The 26038-nt window shown below is 50.2% G+C and overlaps 2 protein-coding genes across 17 annotated transcripts in view; both read right to left on the bottom strand.

Annotated features, from left to right (window-relative positions):
* Positions 1-1035: 1035 nt before the first annotated feature.
* Positions 1036-21881, bottom strand: DPYSL4 (dihydropyrimidinase like 4). 2 transcript variants are annotated; one of them, XM_076339276.1, is made up of 14 exons: positions 21615-21881; positions 18546-18634; positions 17709-17893; positions 15717-15881; positions 14225-14286; positions 14046-14126; positions 11720-11788; positions 11491-11611; positions 10626-10782; positions 8432-8573; positions 7150-7320; positions 5735-5914; positions 3042-3213; positions 1036-2095 (listed from the first exon to the last, which is right to left on the bottom strand). In XM_076339276.1, exons 1-14 carry the CDS (start codon positions 21879-21881, stop codon positions 2004-2006), a joined length of 1953 nt encoding a protein of 650 aa, XP_076195391.1. In that variant the 3' UTR covers positions 1036-2003. The 2 variants fall into 2 exon arrangements, with proteins under 2 accessions (XP_076195391.1, XP_076195392.1); XM_076339277.1 differs by lacking the exon at positions 21615-21881 and adding an exon at positions 20831-20922.
* Positions 21882-22687: 806 nt separating this feature from the next.
* The window catches only part of JAKMIP3 (Janus kinase and microtubule interacting protein 3), a 94192-nt gene continuing 90841 nt past the window's right edge, over positions 22688-26038 (bottom strand). For 13 of the 15 annotated variants that reach the window (XM_076339250.1, XM_076339264.1, XM_076339258.1 and 10 more), the window contains one exon: positions 23752-24951. The gene's annotated coding sequence lies outside the window, so the exon portion shown is untranslated. Of the gene's footprint in view, positions 23524-23751; positions 25125-26038 lie in introns of those variants that run through there. The other 2 variants (XM_076339256.1, XM_076339254.1) reach the window with 2 other exon arrangements.

The raw sequence follows: 26038 nt of genomic DNA, 5'->3' as shown, positions 1-26038 counted from the left end.
CATTGCATTAAGCTATGAGATGTAGGTCAGATCAGATAATAAAAAAAACATAGAAAAAATCCCTTCCTTGTTTAAATGTGTGAATTCAGATAATAATGCATTCATACATATTTAACTCGTGGGTTGCCTATGAGTGCCTGTGACGAGGTTTCATGCCCATCAGGCTTCGTGCCATCTCCGATCAGCCCCACCCAGGCCCCTGCTGTGGGACGCAGCTCTGGGCGGGTGGTGGGTCACCATTGCCCCGCCACCTTCCACCCCGAGGTCTGCAGGACAGCCCATCCCCGCCACGGCTCGGCACGCGGATGGCCCCGGCGCTTTCTGCAGCCGCCCCCCCCGTCCCCTTTCCTTTACTGGTATTACCTGCCTACCTCGTGGGCTGCCTCAGCCCCTCCAGAGAAAAGGGTTATAACCATTACAGACATCCTGGGCATTTATGACAGTACTGGACATTTATTTTCATCAAAGTTATGTGTCCAGAGCTGCAGAACGGTATGATTTCACCTTTCATCTATGGAGCAGATGGTTGCTCATGTTTCCACAACTCTTGTTCTCTTTCTTGCTCCCTGCTTTCAGACAGAGCTGGAATCCACAGTATGACATTGCCTGAGGAGAATCTGCATCTCACAGACACGTTACAGCATCTCTTACTGCATCTGCATCTCACAGGCATTGGAAGCGTTGTTGACCTAGTGGGAAAAACCAGACCACCCTCATGGTATTACAGCTTTATTTGCAAACCAAAGGCTTTTGGCGGGCAGGCTGGCTGTGTGACACCAAATCTGATCGAGCAGCTCTTGGCAGGTGTGCCAGGCCTAAGCAGAAGGGTGGGATTCTCCGTTATTCCTACACAGCTAATAATAAGCCTCTGGTCAAAGGGGAGCACAGTACCCTGCAAGTCACGAACTGATGTTACAAACCTCCATGCATAAAAACCCAAAGGAAGAAAACACAAAAATTGACTAAGCTGGATGAACCACTTCTATCATTTTATGATTTCCAACAAACTTTATTCAAAGCAAGGAACAGAAAAGGAATGGCGAGCCATTCTGTTAGAGGTACATGCATAGCTTTGTGGCATAGAGGTTCACCTTTACTGTACATACCTTTAAATAGAATAAACGGGCTATAATAACCTTTATAAAAGAGTGTGTCATATGCAACTGGCCTTCAAACGAGCCTTGTTATTAAGACTTACACTTGGTTCTTGAAAAACTGTATAAATAATCTTTAAAAAACAAGCCTAACAGAAAGACTACAGCCCACCGGCACATCTGCCACGGCTCGGGGTCCCAGGAGCAGCCAGCATCCACCCCGCCCCAGGACACGGGGTGCCTGCTCCCACCCCACTGATGATGTGTGGGGACAGACGGACGCGCTGCCGTCCCGCACAGCTGCACTGGCTCACAGGAGCAGTGATGGTGACTCCCGGAGCACGGCCAGGGCTGTGCAGTGAGATGGTGTAGAGATCTGCTCGGGGGTGCTGCAAACAGATGAGATGCAACTCACTGTATTAAAACCATACAGATTCAGAAGTGTTTATCGGTTAAAAGTCCTTCGACTACAAAGGGCAGTCAATGCTACTAGAAAGGAGCGTATTCCAGCCAAAATGCACCTTCATTTTCATCCTGGCCACAAACCAGCCAGCAGCATGGCTGAGCACGCTGCCAAGTGTACATCTAGGTGCCCGCATGCACAAGGTAAGGGCTTTCCGAGTAGCTAGTGAAGAAATACAGACTGGGAGAAATCCAGATGGGAGCGCTACCTCTTGGGAGGGTTACTCTATTTTCTACCTACGAAAAGAAGGGTCTGGGGCAGCTGACGAGTGCTCTATTTTCATCCTGAGCTTGAGGGCAACCCACCGTCCCCTTCCCAGCTGGACCTGGCCCTGGCAGGACCCAAGCACGCCCCGGCGGCAGCTGCGGCGGGGACAGCCACACCGGCACGCCAGCGGCGCGGAGGGAGAGCACAGCCCCCACGCTGCCCTACCGGCGCGGGGGCCGTCAGGACAACGAGGTGATGTTGGACCGTCCACCCGGCGGGGCGATGATTTTCTGAGCCGTGCGTCTGGCAATGTGGTCGTCTGCCTGCGACCCTAGGGAAGAGGACAGGCATGGGGTTCAGTGTTGGCATGGTGTGAGAGTCCCGCTGCTTTAAATGCACAAATCATAAAACGTTCCCTTTGTGGGAAATACTAGTGTTTTCATTATATATAATTTTGGATGCTGTATTATCATAGTACAGTTTGGAATGGCTTTATTTGCCTGAATGTCTTTATTTTTTATTGCTTCTTTCTGGAAAACATTGTAAGTTGCTTTCCTGTAAATAAACAGTTTCTATATAATAAAATGTGGGACCTTCTACATTTATTAAACAATATATGATCTATCTGATTTCAACCAGCTAAGAAAACAAAATTATGAAAGTCGTTTTATGGCAGAGCATTGGCTTTCCAAGGTCCCTAAAGCTGCCGGGCAGATTTCTGCAGGATGCTGGGCTGAGCGATGCTGAATCGCTGCCTGCTTACGCAGAAAGACTGATGAAATTATCTTTTTGGTTCCTGAAAATGGAGTTATTTGACTAATCTCTACAAACCCAACCACTTCTAATCCCTGACTCGCAGGGGACGCAGCTGGGGCTGAAGTCGTGACCCCCCGACAGCCATGGCAGCGTCCCCACTGACCCGGGCAGGGCCATGGTGACACCCTCACCTTCAGCCTCATCCTCCTGCTCCCCGCGGCTGCAGCCTCCACCCTCCGTGGAGCCTGTACTCACAGCCGCCTTGCAGCCCCCCACCAGGCTTTGCGATATATGTTCATCAGTGCATTTACATAGATACTGTAAAACATTCTAGAGATTTCTGTGCTGCATTTAGTCCCTAGGCTGATGCAACAGTAAGAATTGCTTTTTACCGAGCAAAAATTGTTTCTATTCCTCAGCTTTGCCCTGCTGCTCACACAAGCCCAGGACTTTGTGACACCCGCGCAAACCAGCCCCCTGCCGCCTACAGCCCCCGACTTTTGGGGGGCCCCAGGCCCTACCAGACAAGCTGAACCCCGACTGGTGGAGGTTGCGCACGGGAGGAGCCTGGGCTTTGCCCGCACAGGGCACAATCCTGGACGTCGGGGTGGGGGCCACGGCTTTGGCGCTCGTGAGGACGTCGTGGACCGGTCCGTCGTACAGCCCTCTGGGGACACCGTGGACTTCAGCCAGCTACGAGGTGGGGAGTAAGAGACACGTAATGTGCGTATTTAAGCTCAGGTGAACAAGAACCAGGCCCAACATATGGGTAATGACTCGTTGTCCTGCTGTCTGTGCTTAACCCCTTACTGAGGGTTTTTGGGGAGACTGCACCCCCAAACGGACCAGAGCAAATGCCTCCCCAGGGAGAGGGCAGCCCAGGCAGGACGGGGCAGCCGGCGGCACTTCCCACCCTCAAAGCCAAGCAGAGGATACTGAACGGACCCCATGGGCAGAAGTCCTGTCCCCCCAGGAAAAGGAGCTCCAAGAGGTGGCCAGGGGATGCCCACCGTGCAAGGGGCTGAGCCCCCCTGAGGGCAACGTGCCCTAGCCGGTGTCACCCAGTGTGACGATCGTGTCCTCCTGCAGGGAGGATGAGCTCAGCCCTGGGCACTCAAGGCTGTTAGGGGAGCCAAAGCCATAACAACTTTGTTACCAGTGTTTCATTAGGGATTTCCTTAAGGCTGTTTCTCTTCAAAGCAGCGACAGCCCTTTGACAACCACAGGGTCAGAAGAGACTTGTTTTGAAGATGAAAATTGCTGGGTTTCAAATTAAAAAGGCACGGACAATAGGTTATCAAGAAGTATATAGCATTTTCTGTAGCAATGTTTCTCTTACATGACCTTTGTCTTCATCATACTGAATAACTTGTAAAGAAAATACCCTGCTCAGTGTTTCCCAGTGCTCTTTCTGACCGTAGCTTTTGTCAAAAGCTCTGGTTAAATCAAGGATGGAGAGCTGGCACGAGCAGGCCCCCAGGTTGTTTCCAAAGTGCTGAACGTGCCTGCCTGAACGCATTAACTGAACAAACAAACCCCTCACCGCCTGGGCTGACACCATTATCATCCTGCCAGAGCAGATCACTGTGCGTCAAGGTTTGTTTAGCAAACTCCGTCCTTTATGATAAAAAATATGGCACAGGGTGTCTGCTTCCACAGCGGAGAGAGATGCAGCTTGATCACTGACAAGGAGCCCAGGGACCCTCTGCCCCAGCCGACGGTATGGGCCAGCCCGCCCCGCTGCTTCTCTGTGCATGAAGGGGGATGTGGGACGTGCCAGGGAAATGGCACGTCCAGGCCACCATTGGTGCTGCCAGGTGGAGCGGAGATGGCTGCCCACCGCCGGACAGTGCCATGGGGGAGACCCAGCCTCCCACAGGGACCTGGCAGGCTGCCATCCATCCCGCAGGGACCTGGCAGGGTCCCATCCCCATCCCACCCTGACTCCCGAGGCACCCCAGGAGGCACCCCAGGAGGCAGCCCAGGAGCTGGGGGTTACTGCTGCCAGCACCACTGGTGCGTCTGCAGGTAATTTGGGGTTAATGATTTCTGCTCTACCTTCATCTACAATGCATAATGAAAATGTCTAAAACAACACACAGAAAAAGGAAGGAGGGCAGAGTTGTTAAGAAGCTTTTTATATATTTGCATGTCTTCGTATCTCCTAAAAAAGTCGTGTGTCCTGGTTTTGGCTGGGATAGAGTTCATTTTCTTCCAAGTAGCTGGTACAGTGCTGTGTTTTGGATTTAGTATGAGAATAATGTTGATAACACACCGATGTTTTAGTTGTTGCTAAGTGGTGCTTACACTAGTCAAGGACTTTTCAGCTTCTCATGCCCTGCCAGAGAGAAGCTGGGAGGGGGCACAGCCAGGACAGCTGACCCAGACTGGCCAAAGAGCTATTCCATACCATACGATGTCATGCTCAGTATATAAACTGGGGGGAGTTGGCTGGGGGGTGGTGACCGCTGCTCGGGAACTGGCTGGGCATCGGTCGGCGGGTGGTGAGCAATTGCATTGTGCATCACTTATTTTGTATATTCTTTTATCATTATTATTATTATTATTATTATTATTATTATTATTCCTTCCTTTTCTTTCCTATTAAACTGTCTTTATCTCAACCCACATATTTTACTTTTTTTTCTCTGATTCTTTCCCCCATCCCACTGGGGGTGGGGGGGGAGTGAACGAACGGCTGTGTGGTGTTTAGCTGCCTGCCGGCTTAAACCACAACGCTCTGCTAGCACACTGAAGGATTTATCTTGTTGTATTTCCAGTAACTACCGAACGCTTCATCCATTAGTCTTTGACACATGCAAAGCAGATACTGGTAATACAATAACATAAACTTTTCTAATACAGGTAGGAGAGGAATTCCTCCCTTCTACCTCAATGCAAACCAAAGAAAACCAGATTTGCTAGAAGTCATATTTTTGCTTTATAACTTTATAATAGGCAAGTAATACTAATAATACTAGTATTATTAGTTATAATACTAAAATAGGCACTATTGATTAATGTGCCAAGCCACACACCAAAGCAGTTACATGACAACATTACAAATTTCCAAGGCCTAAGAAGAAATATTAATAATATTCTTGTTTCTGTTGCCTATTCCATCGGGAAGCTTACTATAACAGCGACTGCAATACAATAATGCAGAGAGATTGCAATGAAAATATGGGATTATTGCAAATAAAATTCTCCTTACCCTGTTTCTTGCCTTTATCCTTTTATAAACAAAATCAGGGAATGTCTTTCTAGGAATGAAGCGACCTGACCCCTGGGTGACAAACAGGTTTCCATCTTCAAGAACAACTCTTCCTTGACTTATGACCACAGTAGGAACCCCGTGGCACTCTGTGCCTTCAAATATGTTGTACTCCACGTTCTGGAAAGAACAAACCAAGATATTCAATACGTTTAAGATTTAAGAAGAGAAGGTGACAGTCTAGCCAACTATACACCCCCCTCTCCCCGTTTTTGTACATTGCTCCTCATGCACAATTGTACTTAACTAACCCTTTACATTTCAAATAATAAAGTTCTAATTGGATGAACTAAAGCAAACTGGAATGGAGAAACTAAATCCTCAAAACACTCAGTACTTGCCCAGAAGATATGCAGCATTCCTGGAGCAAACTAGACTTTTACTATACGCAAACAACTAATTCTCTCTAAGGCCCAGAAGAGCACAAGTTCTCCGTGTGGGGACAGAAGTTCTTGACATTTCTTCCAAGTCACTGCAAGTCTTCTACCAAAACAGACATGGAAAGTCAGGTCTGTTTTGTGGGAAATGCAAAATTGTGCCGCTTTCTTCAAATACTCCCATCACTATCACTAACAAACTATCAAAAAAAAAAACTTTACAGTGAAAAAATGTGGCATTATAAAAAAGCAAAAGTGAATTTTCTGGACCAAAAAATAACCTGTTCCTCTTTTTTAAAGAAAAGACCTGAATATTTCAATCATGATGATAATTTTCTTCAATAAAAAACATTTTGGTGAAAAAAACCCCATGGGTCAAAATGTTTCTACATTAACTTCAGCCAGCTCTGTCGCCAACATTCCTCACAACACCTCACTCTCCCCTGTCTTTCAACTGCAGCTTTCTGTCCGAGGCTCATGTTGGAAATTAGTTTGGGGATGTCCATGCCCTGGAAAACCCTGGCTAAAATGCCATTAAGATGCACCCAAATCTCTCCTGACTGAGTGACCCCTACGGACAGGCAGCATCCGCGCAGCCCGCGCAGGAATGGGTCTGGCTCTTCGGGAAGGATGCTGATATATTAAACTGATATAAAGCTGATATAAAACAAGTTCAGCACTTACATTTCTCTAGTACACAGCGAATACATTGATCTTAAAATTTCTGTACCAGATGCAGACTTCCTCAGAGTAGTCACTGCTAGTCAGTTACAATCCTACCCTTTACAGTAACCGAAGGATATTTTCATTTGCTTTTATTTTTAAAAGCAAATGCAAGGTCCTTCATCACTTCATCCACATAAACAGCTCCTCCCTTGCTGAATGATCTGATCTTTCTGATCTGAAGAAATACATTGCTTTACTGCTCTTTTCTGACACTAAAACCAGCTCAAGAAAATAATTTTTAAAATATTTTACCAGATTGTGGGTTTTTGCTGAGATGATTTTAGTAGCCTTGGGGTTCCACAAAACCAAGTCCGCGTCAGCGCCCACAGCGACACGCCCCTTCCTGGGGTAGCAGTTGAAGATCTTGGCAGCATTGGTACTGGTCACCGCTACAAAATGGTTCTCGTCCATCTTCCCGGAGACCTGGGGAACAGAAGGAAGGAAGGACCATCACCGGAGACGCGCCCTGCTCCCAGAAGCGGGCAGCAGCCCCATCCCCGTGGCCAGACCCGTCCTCTCCCACCAGCAGGAATGAGGCGCCAGGAGAAGAAATCACAGGATCCAGCCGCATGACCGTGCAGTGAGGATCCACACTGCGACAGGGCTGCAATTACGGGGAAAAGGGAGACGTGGGGGGCTGAGCCTTGTCCCTGTGGGTTAAATAAAACAATAGATGGGTTTTATTTTTCCTGGACTCTGTGAAATTTAAGATCTCTGAAAAACAAGACTTTCACTGGTAGGCTCCAACTCCCTGTACAGGTGTCTCACGTTCACTAAAGATGGTTAAGGATATCTCAGTAAAGACTGGAAGTGAACACAAATAGTGCCATTTATCATCTTTCTTTCTTAAGATAAATTCTATTTATCTTTGTTCAAAGCCTACCTAAGACAGAGACTTCAGGGTGGCTTGGTTCCCAAGCTCCTGGAAGTCTGCCCAGAGGTATCTGCTCTGTGGGATGCAGCCTAGAGCCTCCCAGGGATGCTCCTTGGGAGGGCAGGGTGCACCAGTGTGCAGGGACACGGGACTCAATTCCACCAGCCAGACACTCGTGCACCACGGCTCTCCCTCGGCAGCAGAGCTCCTCTGCCCGGCAGACACAGAGGCGCCACGGGAACCCAACCCCACCAACGGGGCCTGGGGCAACCGGGCAGCTGGCAGGCACGTCCACGTCCACGGCCACCAAGGGAAAGATGCCCTGTCCCCATCCACCTCCCCAGGCTTCCTGCAAGCACCAGGGAAGAGGAATGTTGCATCTTACCCTTAGGAAAATGTGGTGGAGAGACTTTCTCTTGTGACTGCAAGTGAGAGTGGGGTGGATGATCCCCGTACTGAAGCCTTTGAAGACACTTTGAAGGCATTTGAGTGTGACGTTTTCTCTCATTAGCAAGCTCCTCTGAAGTAGCAGTCTAGACAATGTCACACCTCCTGGCTCATTTGAATTAACGAGGATGCTGACATCACCTAGCACAAGCACTGCTCACGTGCGCTTGCCTCCACAGCTTCGTAAGGGATCAGCGTTATTTTAGTACCTACCACACACTTTTCCCAAATTATCGACATCCGCTCCTCGATGCCGTTGGTTCCCTCGGGGATGAGGGTGAAGTTGTCTTTCCCCACTGCCTTCTGCGCGGTGGTGAAGGTGCAGTGAGCGCTGCCTGCAACCTGCAGGTCCCCGCTAGGCAAAGCACAGCAGAGGAGGTCAGAGGAGGCACCCGACGGCGCAAACAGCCTTCTCGGCACTAACACCACCTCCCCTGCCCTGTGACACCACCCCTCGCCTGGAAGACTGCGTGTGGCACTAATGGCTTGTGGGCTTCACGCTCCATCTGTTTGGTACAGATTGGTTTCACCAACAAAGACTGTAAAGGCAGGCGACTTCTGATCCATAAATCCCAAGGGAAGTCAAGTTAAAAGGCAATTTTTACAGGTACACAGAGGCACGTCACTCTACTAATTTATACAGGAATTAAACACTGGAATAATGTAAAAGATGTAAACAGCAGCCTCATAAGCACTATTTACATCCTCTCCTGAACTGCCCATTATTTTTACTATTTAAGCCAACATTTTAATCTTTGTACCTTCCTTTTGAACCTCAGATTATTTTAGGAAATGGTTCTCCAAGCAAGGTTCTTTTAAAGCAAGGATATGGTTAAATAAAACGAGATCCTGGATAAACCCAAATGTTATGTACTATCATATACTACAGTGGGAGGAACTGGATCCATGGTGGCAGGCAGGGCACGGCAGGGCAAGAAAAGAACTGAGCATGTGTAGCTTGACGAGCCTGGGAGCGTGCCTCCACACTTATGTCAAAGCTGTGCTAGACTGAACTATGTTTGTATTTTACTGCCTCTTTTAAGAAAATATTAAATGTATTGAGATATCTTTATATACCATGTAAGATATAGTAACATGAAACACTCTTCTCTTGTTAACAACTGTTTATCCTTCTAAGGAAAAAAAATCACATTTCAGGGAATTCGAAGAAATGTTTATTTCTTCTTTAAAATATATACGAATGCAATTTTTTTACAATTATCTGGATCCATAAACATCTCTCATCCCATTTCAAAAATTCTTCATGCATTACTTCTGGACCTGATTTTTCTAACTCCACCCATACCAAACTGCAGTTAATGCAGAGAGCTTTACTGACTGGTGCCACTCAGCGGGCTGTGAAGATGCTAGGGCCGAGCTGTAGGCACCTGAATGCAAACCCTCCGCTGTGAATGAATCCCCGCTTCTATGGATTGCTTTCTGCAAGGCAGCGGTGACAAATTTGGCGCGTATTTGCTGTGAAATGTGAAACCCTGGCCCGTGGCAAAGCTCCAACCGCGATTAACAGCTTGGCGGCTGCGTCCTGGATACAGCCCCAGCACATGGGTGTCTGTATTTCCCCGCCCGTTTGTATTTCCCTGCCCGGTCTGGGCTGCCAGCACCCGCTCGGTCCGTGCACGGCTCCAGAGACGCTCCTGCCGACCCCTGGGGCTTTGCTGCGTAACTCAATACATCGAAACAACTCCGCACGGTGACGTGCCCTAAAAGCTTATTTTTCACACATTTTAAAATCTTGCAAATGCCCAACACTGCTTCTGATAAAATCCTTCTTTTGGCTTTAATGCTAAAGCAGCGCAGGCGGCTATCCCTAGGACACAGCAAGGCAGAGCAGCAGCGACTGCTGTCCCTCCTGGGGACAGCTGGGGTGTCCTGGCCATCCCGTGGGACACTGAGCCTTCCCCGCCTCCAGTTCTGAAGGAGGAACTGGGCAGCATGAGCCTGATTTTTACACAGAAAATCTGGTAACTATTACCTGGCTTCATCAAAGCATAATTTAGACTCTTTTTGAAAGAGTCACCTGGCTCCTTGCTCAAAAACCCAAAGATTTACTTTTTTGATATGGAAAAGTGCAACAATTGATAGATTATTTTTCCTACTCTGATGACAATATCAAGGGGAAGGCTGAATTGCGTGCTAGTCTTTGCTGTGCTGCTGCATCCTACAGTGCCCAGGTATGGGAGAAGACTGGGGGTGCCCCCAGGAACAGGGTGGCTGTTACCCACCGGCAAAAGGTGGGGGGGCCACGCCGGGGAGGTCAGGGGCTGTGACCCCCGGCCAGTCCCCGCTCTGCAGGTGATGCTGTCGCTGTGAATGGCGTTCGAACAAATGCAGGTGGGATGCAAACACGACAGATGCGCTCAGGCATCCGTGCCGACACGGAACTCACCAGGACAAGAGGGAGGTGAGATGATCCGGCGTGGTGGGGTCTGGGCTGATGGGGGGAGACGTGACGAAGGCTGCAGCTTTGGCCCAGTTTTTACTCCAGTAGTGCGACCCGTCGGTGCCCAGGCTGGCGGTAATGGGCTCTCCATACACAACCGTGCCTATAAAGCAATCAATTAATGAGTGCAAACGCGCCGCATGTCCTGCAGCCTCTTTTCACACAGTGCTGACAAATACCGCGGTTAACAATACAAGACAGTTTCACTTTTCTTCAGTGTTCTCAGTATTTCAGCTTTTTAAATTCACATTAATCCCTCAGATTATCTCATGCGACTGGGAAATGCTGTCAAAACCAGTTTTGAACCCATCTATTTTCTCCTTAGACCAAACATACATTCGTATCTACAAACCATCACGCCTTCCTCTAAATCAAAGCAGAGTCTCCTGGTTGGGGACAGAGGTGGCTGTGGACCCCCGCCTGTCCCTGGGCATGGCCTTCTGTCTTGCACCCCACAGGCCTGCTTCCAGCTCTTCTCACTCTACCCCCAGTTTGAATTCGGAGCTTGCTCCAGATCCATTTTTCATTTAGTTCATGACAAATTATTGCAAGTGAATTATTTCCTTTTTTTCAGCTGCGTCTACTGAGATTCAGTTGTCAAAAGTTTCAAGCACATCTCCTTAAATATTTACAGCTCAGACCAATTAGCTCTGGCACACTCTGCGAAGAGAACCCAACACCAGGTTTTAGCACCCTTAAAACGTGAGAGAACTTGGGTGATAACGAGTTCTTAAACCTTGCAGCTAGAATGATATTCCTGGACATATTTAAATAGGCTCAATTAGTGTGCGAATATGAAACAACGCTTTACCTTTTCTCTTTGCTTGAGCTAACACATCTGCTGCACCTCTGCTCATTATTTTGGTGATGTACAAGGGGCAGTTGGCTTGTTTTGCGATGGTAATTGCACGGTACACTGCCTCCGCTTCCACCTGCAGACACCAGAACACAGGCAGAAAACGTCTCAGGGCACCTCTGCTACAGCCGCAGCAGCTGTTCTAAACCCCTGGGTAGTTCTGCTGAAGGACTGGAGACATTACCTCCTCGGGGCGGCTGAGGACGTGCCCTTCTGGCCCGGTAATCCCGAGTTCCAGCAGCCTCTTTTGCTCCTAGGTGGACAAAGATGAATGAAAGAGCAGTCAGTGATATGAACAGCCTGTCTGAAGCAATGCGGGACACAAAGCACCTTTTCAGAAGTACCTGAAGGATGATGGAAATTCATGAATACGACTAGGAGATACCATTTATACCTGTGACACTCCATAAACCGCTGCAGCTAATTCCTAGTAGACCCACCTCATGCTGGGAAGCATTTCTGGACTGGGAACTGCTGTGTCCCAGTGGTACCTTTGGACCTTCCCCACCCTTCAAACCACTCTTCAAATATTTCTGGAGGATGTGGGATTTTAAACCTGTCACCAATTACTCTAAGGCTGTGCTAGATATGATACACGGCTACAGGAAAGGAACACGTTTCCCCTGGACCCGAGGCTGCCTGAAGCTGCTCCGAGAAGCCCACAGAGGAAGCAGAGATGGGTGCAAGGCACGTGGGACTGTCCAGAGCTTCGCCCGGTAAGTCACGCAGCCACAGCCACGTGCGCTCCCCGGCCCCAGTGCACTTCGCCATGCAGCAGCAGGGAGGCGGCTCAGATGAAAGGCTGCTGCTGCTTGCCCCCTCGCAGTTTTGGGGGCAGGCAGCAGCGGGAGGGGAGGTTTTGCACGGCCACTGGCACAGCCATGTGCCCCAGCACATGGGCTGAAGCTGAGCAGCCTCACCTGGCTGTGCCCACGTCCTCCCCCACCCGGCTCCACTGCTCCGGCAGCACCAGCTCCCCCGAAGAGCAACGCACTCAGTCCCTGCTGCCACAGCCTCACGTCACGTTGGGCATGAATCAAGTCCCCGCAGGGACTCCCTGTTAGCCGGGACCCCACAGTGACAGAAGCTGGAAGGAACGCTGGGTTGCACCAAGGTTACTCACGTTGTCTTTGAAAGCAGATGTCTAGCACACACCTCGTCCAGTTTCCTTTCTGTGATGTTCTGTATCATGTAATGCTCCCACTTAGCAGGCATTAGATGCAAGGACATTATTCAACATTACAGACCAGATCTCGCAGGCTTTAAAGGATCCTGCTCTTACAGGATGGTTATTTTTCCATCCACTGTACTTCTGTTGCAGATATCCTCCAAGTTTGTCCCCAGGGCTTGAGTGTCATCACGCTGGCAGCTTAACAAAATACTTCTGAAGATACTGAACTGCTTGGGATCACATTATGTTTCACAGCCAGCTGAAGAAAAGGCTTCTCAGCTAAAATCCTGGGGAGGGGGGAATTAGCTTTTATCCTGTTTGCTCAAATAAGCCCATTTGAAGGATTGGGATCCTGCTTTCATTTTAAACTCTCCTCCCACACCACACTGAACACTTGCATGACCATAAGCTAAAAGGAACTGCAAGTCTAGTTCTGCCTCGTATCATCTCATTGCAGTATGTATCTAAGATTTTCTTTTCTAAAGGTAAAAAGGAAAAATAATGAACATGAGCCAAGTGTGCAATACCAAGGAAGTTCCTGAGTACCGTTTTTGGAGGTAAATATGGCCAAGTGTAATGTACATTATTTCAAAAGATCCAAACCTCTTTATTTTCTCAAGTACTCAAGACTTCTAAACAAGATAGATAATGTGATAAAGTGTCACTTAAGGCAGTCAGTCATCCTTTAAGAAGCCCCAAAATGTACTTGTTGGGAACCACTGAACAGTCCTTGTAAAGATTTCTGTGACGACACCCAAGTGCGTGCAAGGAATTGGGAGGATGCTGCTGATTTTAGGAGGTGCCCCCAATCCCCCTGCACATTCTTCTGTCTGCACATGCTGCCACCACAGGGTCTCCTGTCAGCCCTTTCCCTCCAAGGCTTGGGTAATCCCCTTACACCGGAGAGCAGATCCCCTGCCAGCGCGTGGGTGGAGGCGCAGGGGCAGGATGCGGGAGCACCGTTTCTCCATTCCCCTGGCTGCTGCAAGGCTCGGGGCCCACATGCACGGACCAACCAAGGCTGCTCTGCTGCAAGGCCACGAGCTCAACTCGGCTCGGCTGCTGCCGGAGATCTCAGAGGTGAGCAACCGGGGTGATGCCCTGCTAACAGCAGACACCACTGAAAAGTGCTCGCTGGTCCTCTCCCCAAAGCAACCAGGTGTCACAGCAGGCTGCTCCTTCTTCTCTCATCTGGACCGATCCCTACTGAATTTGCAGCACCAACTGAAGGCTAAAAGCGTGCTGGCACCGCTCCACCTTCCCCTAGACACTACAGCACTTTGCCTTAAATCAAAATACTCTGGTCAACCTTTAATTTAAATGAATGTAAGTACTGTACCTCATCGATGATGTCTCCATTTTCAGCATGCACTTGGGCAATGGCCCCCAGGTCTCGAATAATGCAAAATATTTCATACATCTGCCAAGAGACAGTGGGTTGCCCAACATCAGACAAATCACAGTCCACGCTCAGAGCGTGGGTGATGACGTTCACTGGACGCTGGCTGGCTCTATTACCTGGGCATCGGTGCACTGAAGTTTGTCTTTGTAGGCCATAAAAACCAGGAAGGAGTTCACACCTTGAGAAAAGAAAATGACATGCGTGTATTGTCACGGCTGAGAACTCAGTGACCCAGTATGGGCTGAGCAGGGGGCGTTCAAACCGGGGAGGGGTTTGTGCTGGCTAGGGTTAGACTGAAAACAAAGCAAGGCGAAGGGCTGAAACGGGAACTGTCCCCACAAGAACTGAACCCCAAAGCTTGGGAGCCAGGAAAGACAATACACCCCTGTCTTTGGAGGCACCTGAACCAAAAAAACCCCAACCCATAGCCTATTTCTGATTTTAGGTACTCTCTGTAACTTGGTCCGAATGCACAGAATCAAACGCATTGCTCCCAATCTGAGTTTTCTCTCCAGTGGTGGTTTCAATTTATGGTTTATCCTCAACTTCTTTCTGGTAACTGTCTTTGAATCAGTGTATTAGTGCTAAGACTAAATTACAGCAAAAGATGAGACTCTCTAGTATTAGAGCGCTGTTATTTAGTGCACTGCTATTTAGCTAGAGAAATAGATGGGCAGTACTTTGCATACAGCATTGCACGCAATCCTCACTGCTATCATTTCCATCTAACATAAAGGATGATTCATGAAGCACTGAGTCAAAGCTGGAGAATTGCTACTGTATTTTATATGGATAGAGGCAACAACTAATCCCAAACTACGATAAAATTACAAATAAATTGTATTTCATGTGAACGTACATATGAAAAATACCCGTTATAAGCTTGGAATAGCTACATTACTTCAGCCACTCCACATTTTAATAGGAAATTCACTGCAAATTTCTATGTTAATTGACCAATTAAGCCCTTGCTTGCAAGACTGCAAATTACACTGAAGTCATTTAGCTCTACATTAGCATATCTGAAATCAAAATGTACTTCCAAATATGGAAATAAGTATTAATGAAATGCATGAATTCCTGCCGTATGGCCTGCTTTCCAGTAAGCCATGTCCAGCGGGTACTTCAGGATGGGCAGGAATTACAGGCACAAACGAAATCTCTATGGAAAGCCTAAAGCTTAGTTTTATTCTATAAGCCCCGTCTTGAATCTTTTTGTTTACATACTTTTCTGTACATCAAGCAGCCGAAATCAGGGTGCCTGACACCATTCCTTTAGTTTCCAAAATCAGTTTTCATGACTGGGCTGTAAATTGCCCAAAGGTGAGAACACATGAACAAGGTGTTATGGTATGAACCCGCTGTCAATACCCCTGTTCACACCTTTCTCCTCGATGGCAAAGGATGGGCAGTTCACACCTCAATAGCGAAGGAGCATGGTCCCCTCCACGTACCCCATTTATCACTGGGTAAGAGGAGTACGGCAGAGCAGCAATAACTACCATAGCTTACCCTATGGCGACTTGCTTATGTGCCCATACTGCAGTAAGTATGATGTGGGATTTTTTTGTGGGGTTATTGCCAGAATACCGCTCTTTCTGTCCTTACCCTTGTCCTTCACCAGGGCTTCCAGTTCCTCCTTCAGACTTTCGTGCCAGCGAGGGATGTCGATGTGCAGCGAGTAATCGCAGCAGGCCTGGCTGTCGGCGCTCCCGCGCCACTGCTCGTAGGCAGCCAGGAGGCTCGTCCCAGCGTCCGGACAGACGTGGTCAACTGAGGAAACACTGCACAGCGTTAGCACGCGTGCCAGGGAAAGGGCTAGAGAAATACCTGGAGAGTGCAGCAGCCACCAATATTCTTGTGCAAGACTTTACTGCTGTGAAAAGGAGACATTTTAATACTAATTCATTTTTATAGCATTGATTAAAGATGAAGGATAATAAATTTCCCAGATAAAGTGAAATGAATGGAACAAACGAACTCCAAGTTACGACTATTATTATGCCTTTTTTTCACACAGCCTACCTAGCACAGCATCTGAGAGAGGCTGGTGACCAAAGCATGTCCTTGCGCACTTTTGCACAGCTCCCTTGGGCATTTTCCCTGTGCAGTCACCCACAGCCCATCAGTTACTGCACTTATCTTTGTTCCTATTCCCTACAGTATTGGCTACGAGATCGGTACAGAGCTACGCCAGGACTTGTTGAGACTGGTCCTTCAGTCACATACTACAGTGGGCCTTGGGACCAGAACAAGAACAAAACAGAAATCAAAATTATTTTACATTAACACAAAAATGGAACCCATGCTCACAGAGCTGAAAAACTCGTATAAAAACACACTTGCAAAGCTATTAAAAACATATTAAAAGGTGTTTAAAGTTTTCTTCTATTTTGTTCTCTTATGAGGTGAAGCGGGAGCAACTATATATTTTAAATATATGTGTGTAGCAACAGAAGGAGGTTCTGAAAGGCATATAATGCATATTAATTAGAATCATAGAATAGAATCATAGAATCATTGAGGTTGGAAAAGACCTCCAAGATCATCGAGTCCAACCGTCAACCCAACACCACCATGTCCACTAAGCCATGTCCCTAAGCGCCTCATCTACTTGTCTTTTAAATACCTCCAGGGATGGGGACTCAACCACTTCCCTGGGCAGCCTGTTCCAATGTTTCACCACTCTTTCAGTAAATTTTTCCTTACATCCAATCTAAACCTCCCCTGGCACAACTTGAGGCCATTTCCTCTCGTCCTATCGCTTGTTACTTGGGAGAAGAGACCGACACCCACCTCGCTACAACCTCCTTTCAGGTAGTTGTAGAGAGCGATGAGGTCTCCCCTCAGCCTCCTTTTCTCCAGGCTAAACAGCCCCAGTTCCCTCAGCCGCTCCTCCTAAGACTTGTTCTCCAGACCCTTCACCAGCTTCGTTGCCCTTCTCTGGACACGTGCCAGCACCTCGACGTCCTTCTTGTAGTGAGGGGCCCAAAACTGAACACAGTATTCGAGGTGTGGCCTCACCAGTGCCAAGAACAGGGGCACGATCCCTTCCCTACTCCTGCTGGCCACCCCTATTTCTGATACAGGCCAGGATGCCATTGGCCTTCTTGGCCACCTGGGCACACTGCTGGCTCATGTTCAGCCGGCTGTCAACCAGCACCCCCAGGTCCTTTTCCGCCAGGCAGCTTTCCAGCCACTCTTCCCCAAGCCTGTAGCGCTGCATGGGGTTGTTGTGGCCAAAGTGCAGGACCCGGCACTTGGCCTTGTTGAACCTCATACAGTTGGCCTGGGCCCATCGATCCAGCCTGTCCAGGTCCCTCTGCAGAGCCTTCCTACCCTCGAGCAGATCAGCGCTCCTGCCCAACTTGGTGTCGTCTGCAAACTTACTGAGGGTGCACTTGATCCCCTCATCCAGATCATCGATAAAGATATTGAACAAGACCGGCCCCAAATGCTCTGTAATGCTTTGATTTCTACAGCAAAAATTAACATTTCTCCGCTATGAGGGTAAATAATCTCTGCAAGGGTAAAAGGCCCAATGTATTTTGCTAAACAATGTTCTACTTAAAAGTCCGTTCACATGCTGCTCCATCTTACTGATCATTGTGGTTCCTCCCGCCAGGGCTGCTTTCGTGCCTTGGTAGAAGTCATCAGCAGAGGTCATCCCCATGACGGGCATCTGCAGTCTGGTATGGACGTCTATCCCCCCTGGCATCACAATCTGGCTGTAGGCATCAATTGTCTTTATACCACCGGGAACAACCAGGTTTTCTCCAATTTGTCTGAAAACGATATTAAGATCTCCTGTTAATTGGCAACAACTTTTAAGTGAAGATGCAAAAACAACTTCTAAGTACTGCTTGTGGCATGCAGGCGTGCACTGCCTCGGCCTCCTCACACCGCGGGGCCTGGTTCTCCCCCGGGAGGAGAAGAAGCTGCATGTAGGGAACGTGGCGTGCTCGGTCGGCGCTGGGAGCGGAGCTGGGGTCTGCTGGAGAACCCCGCGGGTCCCACCCTGCCAGCCCAGCAGCACCCATCCCACCCCTCCCGGCTCCGGCACTGGCTTAGCAGCATTGGGACACATGAGGCCATCACCTGAGGGACCCTGCTCAGAACAGAGGAGCTGCTGAGGTCTCAGTGCCGGACTCTGTATGCTACTTCTGACGTGCTCCTTTGCAGAGCTTAACCTGGCTCCTCACTCGTCTCCTGCACGACTTACAACAGAGCACAAACTGTCAGCACTTTATACGTCTTTCCAGCCACCCAAGTACACTAATGTAGTTCTGTCTTGACAATATTCTAAAAAGCTGTCCTTGTTATTCAAAAAGGGAACATATTTCCAAGAGAAAAATGACGGAAAGGAACCTTGTTCAAATTCCATGGCACTGTATCATGCTTGGAAATTACATTATAAAATACAAATTTTTAACTTACTTTATTAAACCATCTTCCACATAAATGTCTGCATAAAATGACTGATCATCGTTGACAATTTTTCCTCCTTTGATTAGAAGCCGGTCACTCTAATGGAAAAAAAACCACACTTTTTCTAACGATTACTTTATTTAGATGCTACTTTACTCATTATGAGCTTTCATTAAGTCTAGGGCTTAATATTTGCCCTTCAATCATACAAGTTTAGTCGAATATCCAAACTATGCTACACCAAAGCCCAACTGTATTTTGCAAAGGAAATTGTATAAAATTGTCGTTTGAGAGGAACTTATGTTCTCCTATGAAGCGCGGTACCAGCCTGGGCATGTACAGGCAGCTCAGCCGAGCCCGACAGCTCTGGGTACCAGAATGCCCCGCATTTCAGAGGTCTGAGACGCACACCTCTGAGCAGAGCCAGCCGAAGGGAGCATGCTCCAGCCTTCGCTGCTCCTGACCTGCCTTACAGGAAGCACACCACCACCCCAAAGGCCCACCAAGAGCTCCTTCAGAGCAGGTTCAGAGACTGACCGAAGTTCTCTGCAGTTTTAAAAGGTTTGCAAGATAACATCCTACAGCTCAGCCCTGTATCTGCCTCCTCCATCAGCTCCGGTTACGGAGACCTTTAAGTGCATCTTATTAACCTGGCAATTTATTGACATTCCTTAGCTTTCACGGTCTTGTGAGGCAGATAACGCCTCAAGGACTTTCCTCATTTCAAAGCAAGACAGTGGCACAGTTGTCGGATTTGCAGAATCTTTAACCAGAAAAATTAGAAAGCAGTGGCATTTGTAAATGTGGAATTGTAATGTGAATTTCACATTGTAAATATGAAATTATGTAAATGTGGAACTGCAGCCTAATTTAAGAGGATTCCTTTCCCACTCCCTGGTCTTGCTAGAGAAATTATTAACAAGGCTAAAATGGGTAACACAAAGAGCATGGCCTTAGCACAAAAAAACCTGAGGGATGCAAGAGCACGTGGCAATACAGCCCAGGAGATGACTTACAGCAGAGCAACGTGTGCTGATGCAAAACAGCCTGGAAAACATTTTTGGGTCTTGTTTTAAAGAGCATCACTGGTATATTAAAAAAACTATTAAAGAATTGCATTGTGTTTTTAAAACTATCAAGGCTTTTATTGCATCACTATTGTTTTCCCTCGCCCCATAAAATCAATCAAAAGAAGCTTCTGCGTTGGCTGCCCCACGGGAGAGCCCTCCAGCCCCTCCCCTTGCGGGGCCCATCCTCACCCCAACCCCAACCCCATCCCCATCCCCATCCCCATCCCCATCCCTATCCTCACCCCATCCCCATCCCAGCTGTGCCACACCAGCTCCAGCCCCGCACGCCCAGAGATCCGCTCCCCAGCACAGTAACGCAGCTCCTCACCGGCTCACGCCGCGCCAGGCGGCCACCGGGGTGTTTTCAAGGGAACTCAGCCATGAGCCAGCAAAACGAGGGGAAAAAACCAACACCGCTATGTAGAGATCTTCCCTTACTCCTGCTGAGAAGCCCTGGCACCAGGAGGAGGGAATCCCCTCCTACACCAGCCCGGCTGGAGGAGCGCACGCTGCTCCCGATCAGCACAGCAACCCCGGGGAAAGGAGAGCCGCTGCCGCCAGCTCTGCCAGCAAAACACCGCGCGAAGGCGGACTCGGGCGGTGTGATCTGTAACGACCCGGGCTCGGAGGCGACCAGATGCCGGGCGGGGGGACAGGGAACAAGGCAGGCAGACGCTTCCCCCCCCCGCCGAGCCCATTCCGCGAAAAAAGCGTTTCCGAAACACGTTTTCCGCCCCAGCGCCCAAACGAAAGTTAGGGCGGCGGCGGGGCAGCCCCGCAGAGGGTCGCGCCTGCCTTTGTCCCCCGGCAGCCGGGCGGGATTTGTCGGCGAGACCCCGGCTGCGCCCCAGCCAGCGGCAGACAAAGCGCCGGGGCCGCCGGGCTCAGGCCGGGCCGCGGCCAACAAAGGGAGCGGCGGAGCCCGCGGGGCGGAGGGCTGCGCCGCCCGCACCCCCCCGCTTGGGAGGGATGGCCGCTTCGGCAGCGCCGGGCGCCGGGCGCCGAGGCCGGCGGGCTCCCGACCCCCATTAGCGGGCGAAACCCCAGCAGCGCTCCCCGGGTGTCCGGCCCCGCGGGCGGCGGGGACCGCCCCGCTCCATCACCGCCGGCTGGGAGGGACCCGCGCCCCCGGCCCCGCCGGACCGTCACCGGGTCGGGCCGGGCCCGCAGCCCCCGGGGGTCCCGCCCGCCCGCGCCCCCGCGCCGCGCAAGGGAGCCCCTCACCGTGATGCGGGGGATGCTCTTCTTGCCCTGGTGCGACATCTTCCCGCCGCGCTCCGCCTGCGTGTGCGTGTTGTGTGTCTTGTGTGTGTGCCTGTGCCTGTGTGTGCACGTCCCTGCGTGCGTGCGCGCCCCCCGCCGCTGCCGCCGGCTCCCCCCGCCCGCCGCCGGCCCGGGGCCGCGCTCCCGGCGCTGCAGACAAAGCCGTCCCGGCGGGGAAAGGAGCGGAGCGCAGCAGCCCGGGTCGGTCCCGCAGCCCCAACCGCCCCGCGGGCCCGGCGGCGGGACGGGGCGCGCAGCCCTTGCCCGGTCCCGCTGCCGCCCGGAGCGTCCCTGCAGCCGCGGACAGGGGCCGGGGGTCGTGGGGGCCGGTGAAAGCTGTGTCCCCCGAAGGAGAAGCGGCCGCTCGCCGCCCCTGGGACCGTCCCCTGCAAGCAGCCGGTCCGCCGGCCTGTTCCGGGCCCCCTTCCCGGGCGCGGGGCTCCCGCGGGCCGGCGGGGCTGGGACGGGGCGGGACGGGGCGGGAAGAGATGGGACGGGGCCCCCGCTCGCCCTCCCGGCGGGGTATCGGCCAGGGTGGCTCCGCGCTCCGCTCGGCGTTCCGCAACCCGCGGGCGGAGAAGGGGCGAGGGCCGCTGCTACCCCACGGGGGGCTCAGGGCGCCGGGCCGGGGCTGGCGGCTCCCCCCGCCTGCCGGCTGGCTCCATGCCTGCCCCCGGGCCGGGCCAGCGGGAGGGGAGGGTGGGGATGCGGGCCCAGCCCCTGCCCCGGCGCAGCCACCCCTTACCTGCGGGCAGCCGTCGGGCAGCTCTCCCGGGGCGGCGGCCCCCGGGGGCGGCGCGGCCGCGGCGGGGCCGGGGGCAGGGGCGCGGCGGTGCCCGCCGGAGGCGGTCCCGGGGCCGGGGGCGCCGAGCGAGGCGAAGTCCAGCGTCTTGTTGTCGAAGGCGTCCTCCACGCTGCAGAACATGCCGCCGCGCTTCTGCCGCGGCCGCGGGCTGCCCGCGCCCAGCCCCGCGAAGCAGTCGGGCAGCGCCTCCTCCCGCCGCCCCGACATGGGCTCCGGGGCGCAGGCCCGGGGAGCCCCCTCCGCCGACGGCCCCGCCGCTCCCGCCGCTCCGCTCCCGCCGCGCTCCTGCAGCCGGCTCGGCCTCTTCGGGGAGAAGAGCAAAGCGCGTTAAAAGCAGCGCAGGGACCAACCGCCGCCCCCTCGCCCGCCCCGCCCGGCTGGCCGTGACCGTCCACCCGTGGCACGGCCCCGCTTACGGCCGGCAGGTTCCCGGCCGGGAGAGCAGTCCAGACCGATGAGGGTTACATCTCCCAACCCCAGTGATGGCACGGACGGCGCTGGGCTGGCCGCTCCTCCCGCTCGCCCCGCCTGCCAGCCCCCGGCGCGGGGCTTGGGGGTCGGCTCCGGCTTCTGACGGAGGGTTCTCCCGCAGGGCTGGCCCGAGGCGAAGTGTCACAGTCTGACGCTGTCACATCTCGCCCGGCACTCGCTTCAGACATCGGCTTCCCGTTCACCTCAGTCGGTGCTAGATGGGCTTGATCCCACCGGCAATTAAGCGATGAGAAAATGAGAAAAGCTGGTATTCAGCTCGGTAGGAGGTAAGTTACATCGCTGTGAGCTTGCCAGGATATTTTTTATTCACGATTTAATCAAATTTTCAGGTGGAACTTAAAAAGTGGTTAAAAAATTCTTGCATTATAAAACAAAAATCAGCAAAGTCACGGTAACTAATCAAAGGCTTCCTTTGTGCAACCTGGGAAAAGAACCAAAACAGTTTAGCTAATTTGAAGGTTTAAAACAGATCTTTTTATTAAAAGTTTACAATACTTTATGTATTTTACAAATGAATAGAAAGTCTCTTGATATATATCATATGAATCACAATACAAAAATATGTGTAAAATTCTGTAATTGATCAATCCCGCCCTATTTTAGGCCTGTCAATTACTGTTTCAGCACTGAACCAAATATTACGTATTTAGGATATGGTTAGTAGGAGATTATATTAGAGAACACACTGGCCATTGGAAAAAAAAAACATTTTCTCTGGTTTACATTTTGCATAAATTTACAATAGTTCTTTTTTATAAAATGTACAATACATAAGTACAGGGCTTAATACACATATTCACAATACGATTTCCTGAGTCTAAACTAAATCCATTTCTGTGCTGACGCACGCGGCCCATCGCGAGGTGGTGGTGGTGGCATTCGGGATGCAAAGGGAGTTGGCACCGGTCCCCCCAGAGGGACTCTCGGGTGCATTTTCTCTTCACGGTCGGGACTGTTGTTCACAAGCTGTGTAAGGCACTCAAGGATACGCTGAAGGCTACAGATATTACTAGAGCAGAATGCTGTAAATAAGAGCCACAGTCCTCCGACAGCTTGAACAAGAAGTGCAGGCCTGAAATACACAACGCACGGTTGTTGACAGAGTAAGCTGCAATTCCAATGGATTTCAGTTTAGACGTGTTGCTCTGCGGATGCGGCAGCTGGCCCGTACCACGCCCGCGGGACCCGGGCCGGGAGCGTCTCTGACCGCTTCAGTGCTCCTTCAGAAACTCGGCATGTCAGGCGAACTGCTCGAATTCTCTTGGGCAAAACGTAGCGATCGCACTGTATCAGTAACGCACCTAGTGATGCACTTGGTTTATCTGCCCCCCCTGTCTTGTCGTTATTTGAAGGACATCTGGGGAATTTATAAAAGATGCTTACAGGTGAGAAACTAGAGCGGTTGGCAGCCCCTGACTTAGGGCTGCTTGCCCGAGGAGCAGGCGCTCGCCAGCCTGAGAATGGCTGGGGGTCCCTCCCCAGGATGGAAACCCCACCTTTCCTCCGCTGTTTTACACCTGCACCGAGGGACGGAGGGTCTGCAGGAAAAAGCCCCAGATTAGGGTAATGCCATCCCCCCCCCCCCCCCCCCCCGCCGCAGTCCTGTGGCTTTGAGACCGTGTTTTTAAAAGATGCGCAAGACCCAGAGGCGAGAAGACAGCAAACGAGATCCGACACAACTCATCTCACGGATGAAGGGTGGCACCGTCTCCAGAATGGCTCCATGCTATGGTCAAGGACTCATCATACAAACTCATCGTACAAAACCCCAGTGGGATCAAACTCAAAGTGACTGAAAGTTGAGCGAAAACCCTTACGTTGACATTAAGGAGCACATTTATGTAAATTTCCTGTTTGTGCATTTGTAAGAAAGAAACAGTTTTGAAAACCTTCTTTGAGCCATTTTTTTTTTCTTTCCTATGTACATATCTTTTTACATATAAATATTAACATATACATAAGCATAATCCCTTATTTACACATGTACCTGTCCTGTACAGTTAGCTTTTTAATTAAAAAAAAAAGATTAAGAAAGTCTAATTAATGGGAAAACGGAACTGAAATTCTGGACGCATACACACAACGTGCAAAAGCATGGCCTGAGTAAACAGCGATGAAATGTATCCAAGCCACTTCCAAACGCACGCGTCGTCACCGTTCCCAGTCCCCAGCAGTGCACTGGCTATCGTGCACATCCCCCCCCCCCAGCAGCTCCCGAATTCCCGTCCTCCCCCGGGACGGCAGGGCTGCATCTTCAGGCCTTTCAGTTAAGGCATTTTCAGAGATGCCAGCATAGCACATTCCTGCAGATTTCCAGCGAGAGTTCAATAACGCCTTAGACTGCAGGCAGTGGCCTCAACTATTGTTTGCAGTTCTTCCAAGTAAGTAAAATATTTTAAGACATTAAGTATTTAAGCAGAACTCAAAATGGACACGTGTTTTAAGCATGAAATGCAGAAGTAAAAATGTAGCTCATCAATGTAATTCCCAGTATTGGTATTTCTATTTGGTAGAATTGGAATTTGTTAAATTACTTTTATAATATAATCATATGCTGATATCAAAATCCATAACCTTTGACTTAAAATGTCACATTACTTCAGTACAAATATACCACTTTTCTGAACAATTGATTTTCTTACATTTTTGTAGTTTAGCTCCCTTTGCTGTTTACACTGTCCGGTTTAAAACAGGCGATTGATAAGAGTTTTTAGAATTTCAGTATCAAGGGATTTTCTTCGTAGCTTTATAAACTCAACACAAGTTTTGGAAGCGGTGCAGGTACCTACAGAATAAAATAAATATAAGGATTAACTACGACTGGGATTCTCTCTCCAGCACGCGATTTTTAGTCCCAAGCACTGCAACGTTTCCATTTCATGGGGTTTGCTAGATTGTGTTAAGTAGCGCTCAATTAAGTTACAGTTGGAGTAGGCTTATCCAATTGCCAGTTGTTCTCTGAAAAAAAGAGATAATTTATTAAATGTTAAATGTACTATTTTCTAAAGGCTGTACCATATATTGTATTATTCATTTTTCTTAAGCGATATTCCCCTAATAGGTTTCAGGTAACACTCAGAACATAATGATGATAATGATGAATGATGAATTTAAAATTTGCCACGTCTAGCTTCACGCAACTTCTGAGGCCGCCTTTCCCGAACGCCACCTCCCGCAGCGCCCACATCCCTCCCCTTCGGAGCATCCCACTGGTGCAAGTGAATTCCTGGGACGTGGGAAGTGCTGCGGATCGGGACCCCGAAAGAGAGTGAGTGCATGAGCAGCGACCTGCAACATGCTGAGACACTGCCTCTTCTGCATTACAGTCAGTAAATAGCAATCAGATGATTTGTTTGATAATTATTATTTACAAGGAGGGGTACAGATTATTCTCCTGTCAGAAATTAAAGGAAAGAAAGGCTAAGACAAGTCTAGCTAAATTTCTGAGCTGATGAAGAGCTAGTAAAGAGCTGGTAAAGGCTGCCTAATTCGGTGGCAGAACATGCCCTCCAAGCAGAAACGATTCCCTCCCTCCATATCTAAACCCGGGATTCAATGGCCATCCTGTATGGATATACGTCTCCATATGTCGCCAGGATAGCGATAGATGCTAAATTCTACTGCCAGGCATGGGGGACATCAAAGAGACAATGCAGCAGTATGAGCTACTTCAGAGATAGTTGATTCCTACCGATAGTTTTACGTCAGTATAATGGACAGGGAAAGGAGTTGTGTGGTGGAGAGGACAAGTTAATAACCCACGGAGCCAAATTCAACCTCCTCAAGTGAGGAGAGATGGCACAAAAGGACACCATGCCCTTAGGTGGAAAGGGTGGCGGCTTTCCAGCTGCTCTAGCCCTTCGTGCCCTCCG

The sequence above is a fragment of the Aptenodytes patagonicus genome, chromosome 5 (genome assembly GCF_965638725.1).
Source record: "Aptenodytes patagonicus chromosome 5, bAptPat1.pri.cur, whole genome shotgun sequence".
NCBI classification, from domain to species: domain Eukaryota; kingdom Metazoa; phylum Chordata; class Aves; order Sphenisciformes; family Spheniscidae; genus Aptenodytes; species Aptenodytes patagonicus.
This window is presented reverse-complemented; position numbering and strand designations above follow the sequence as displayed.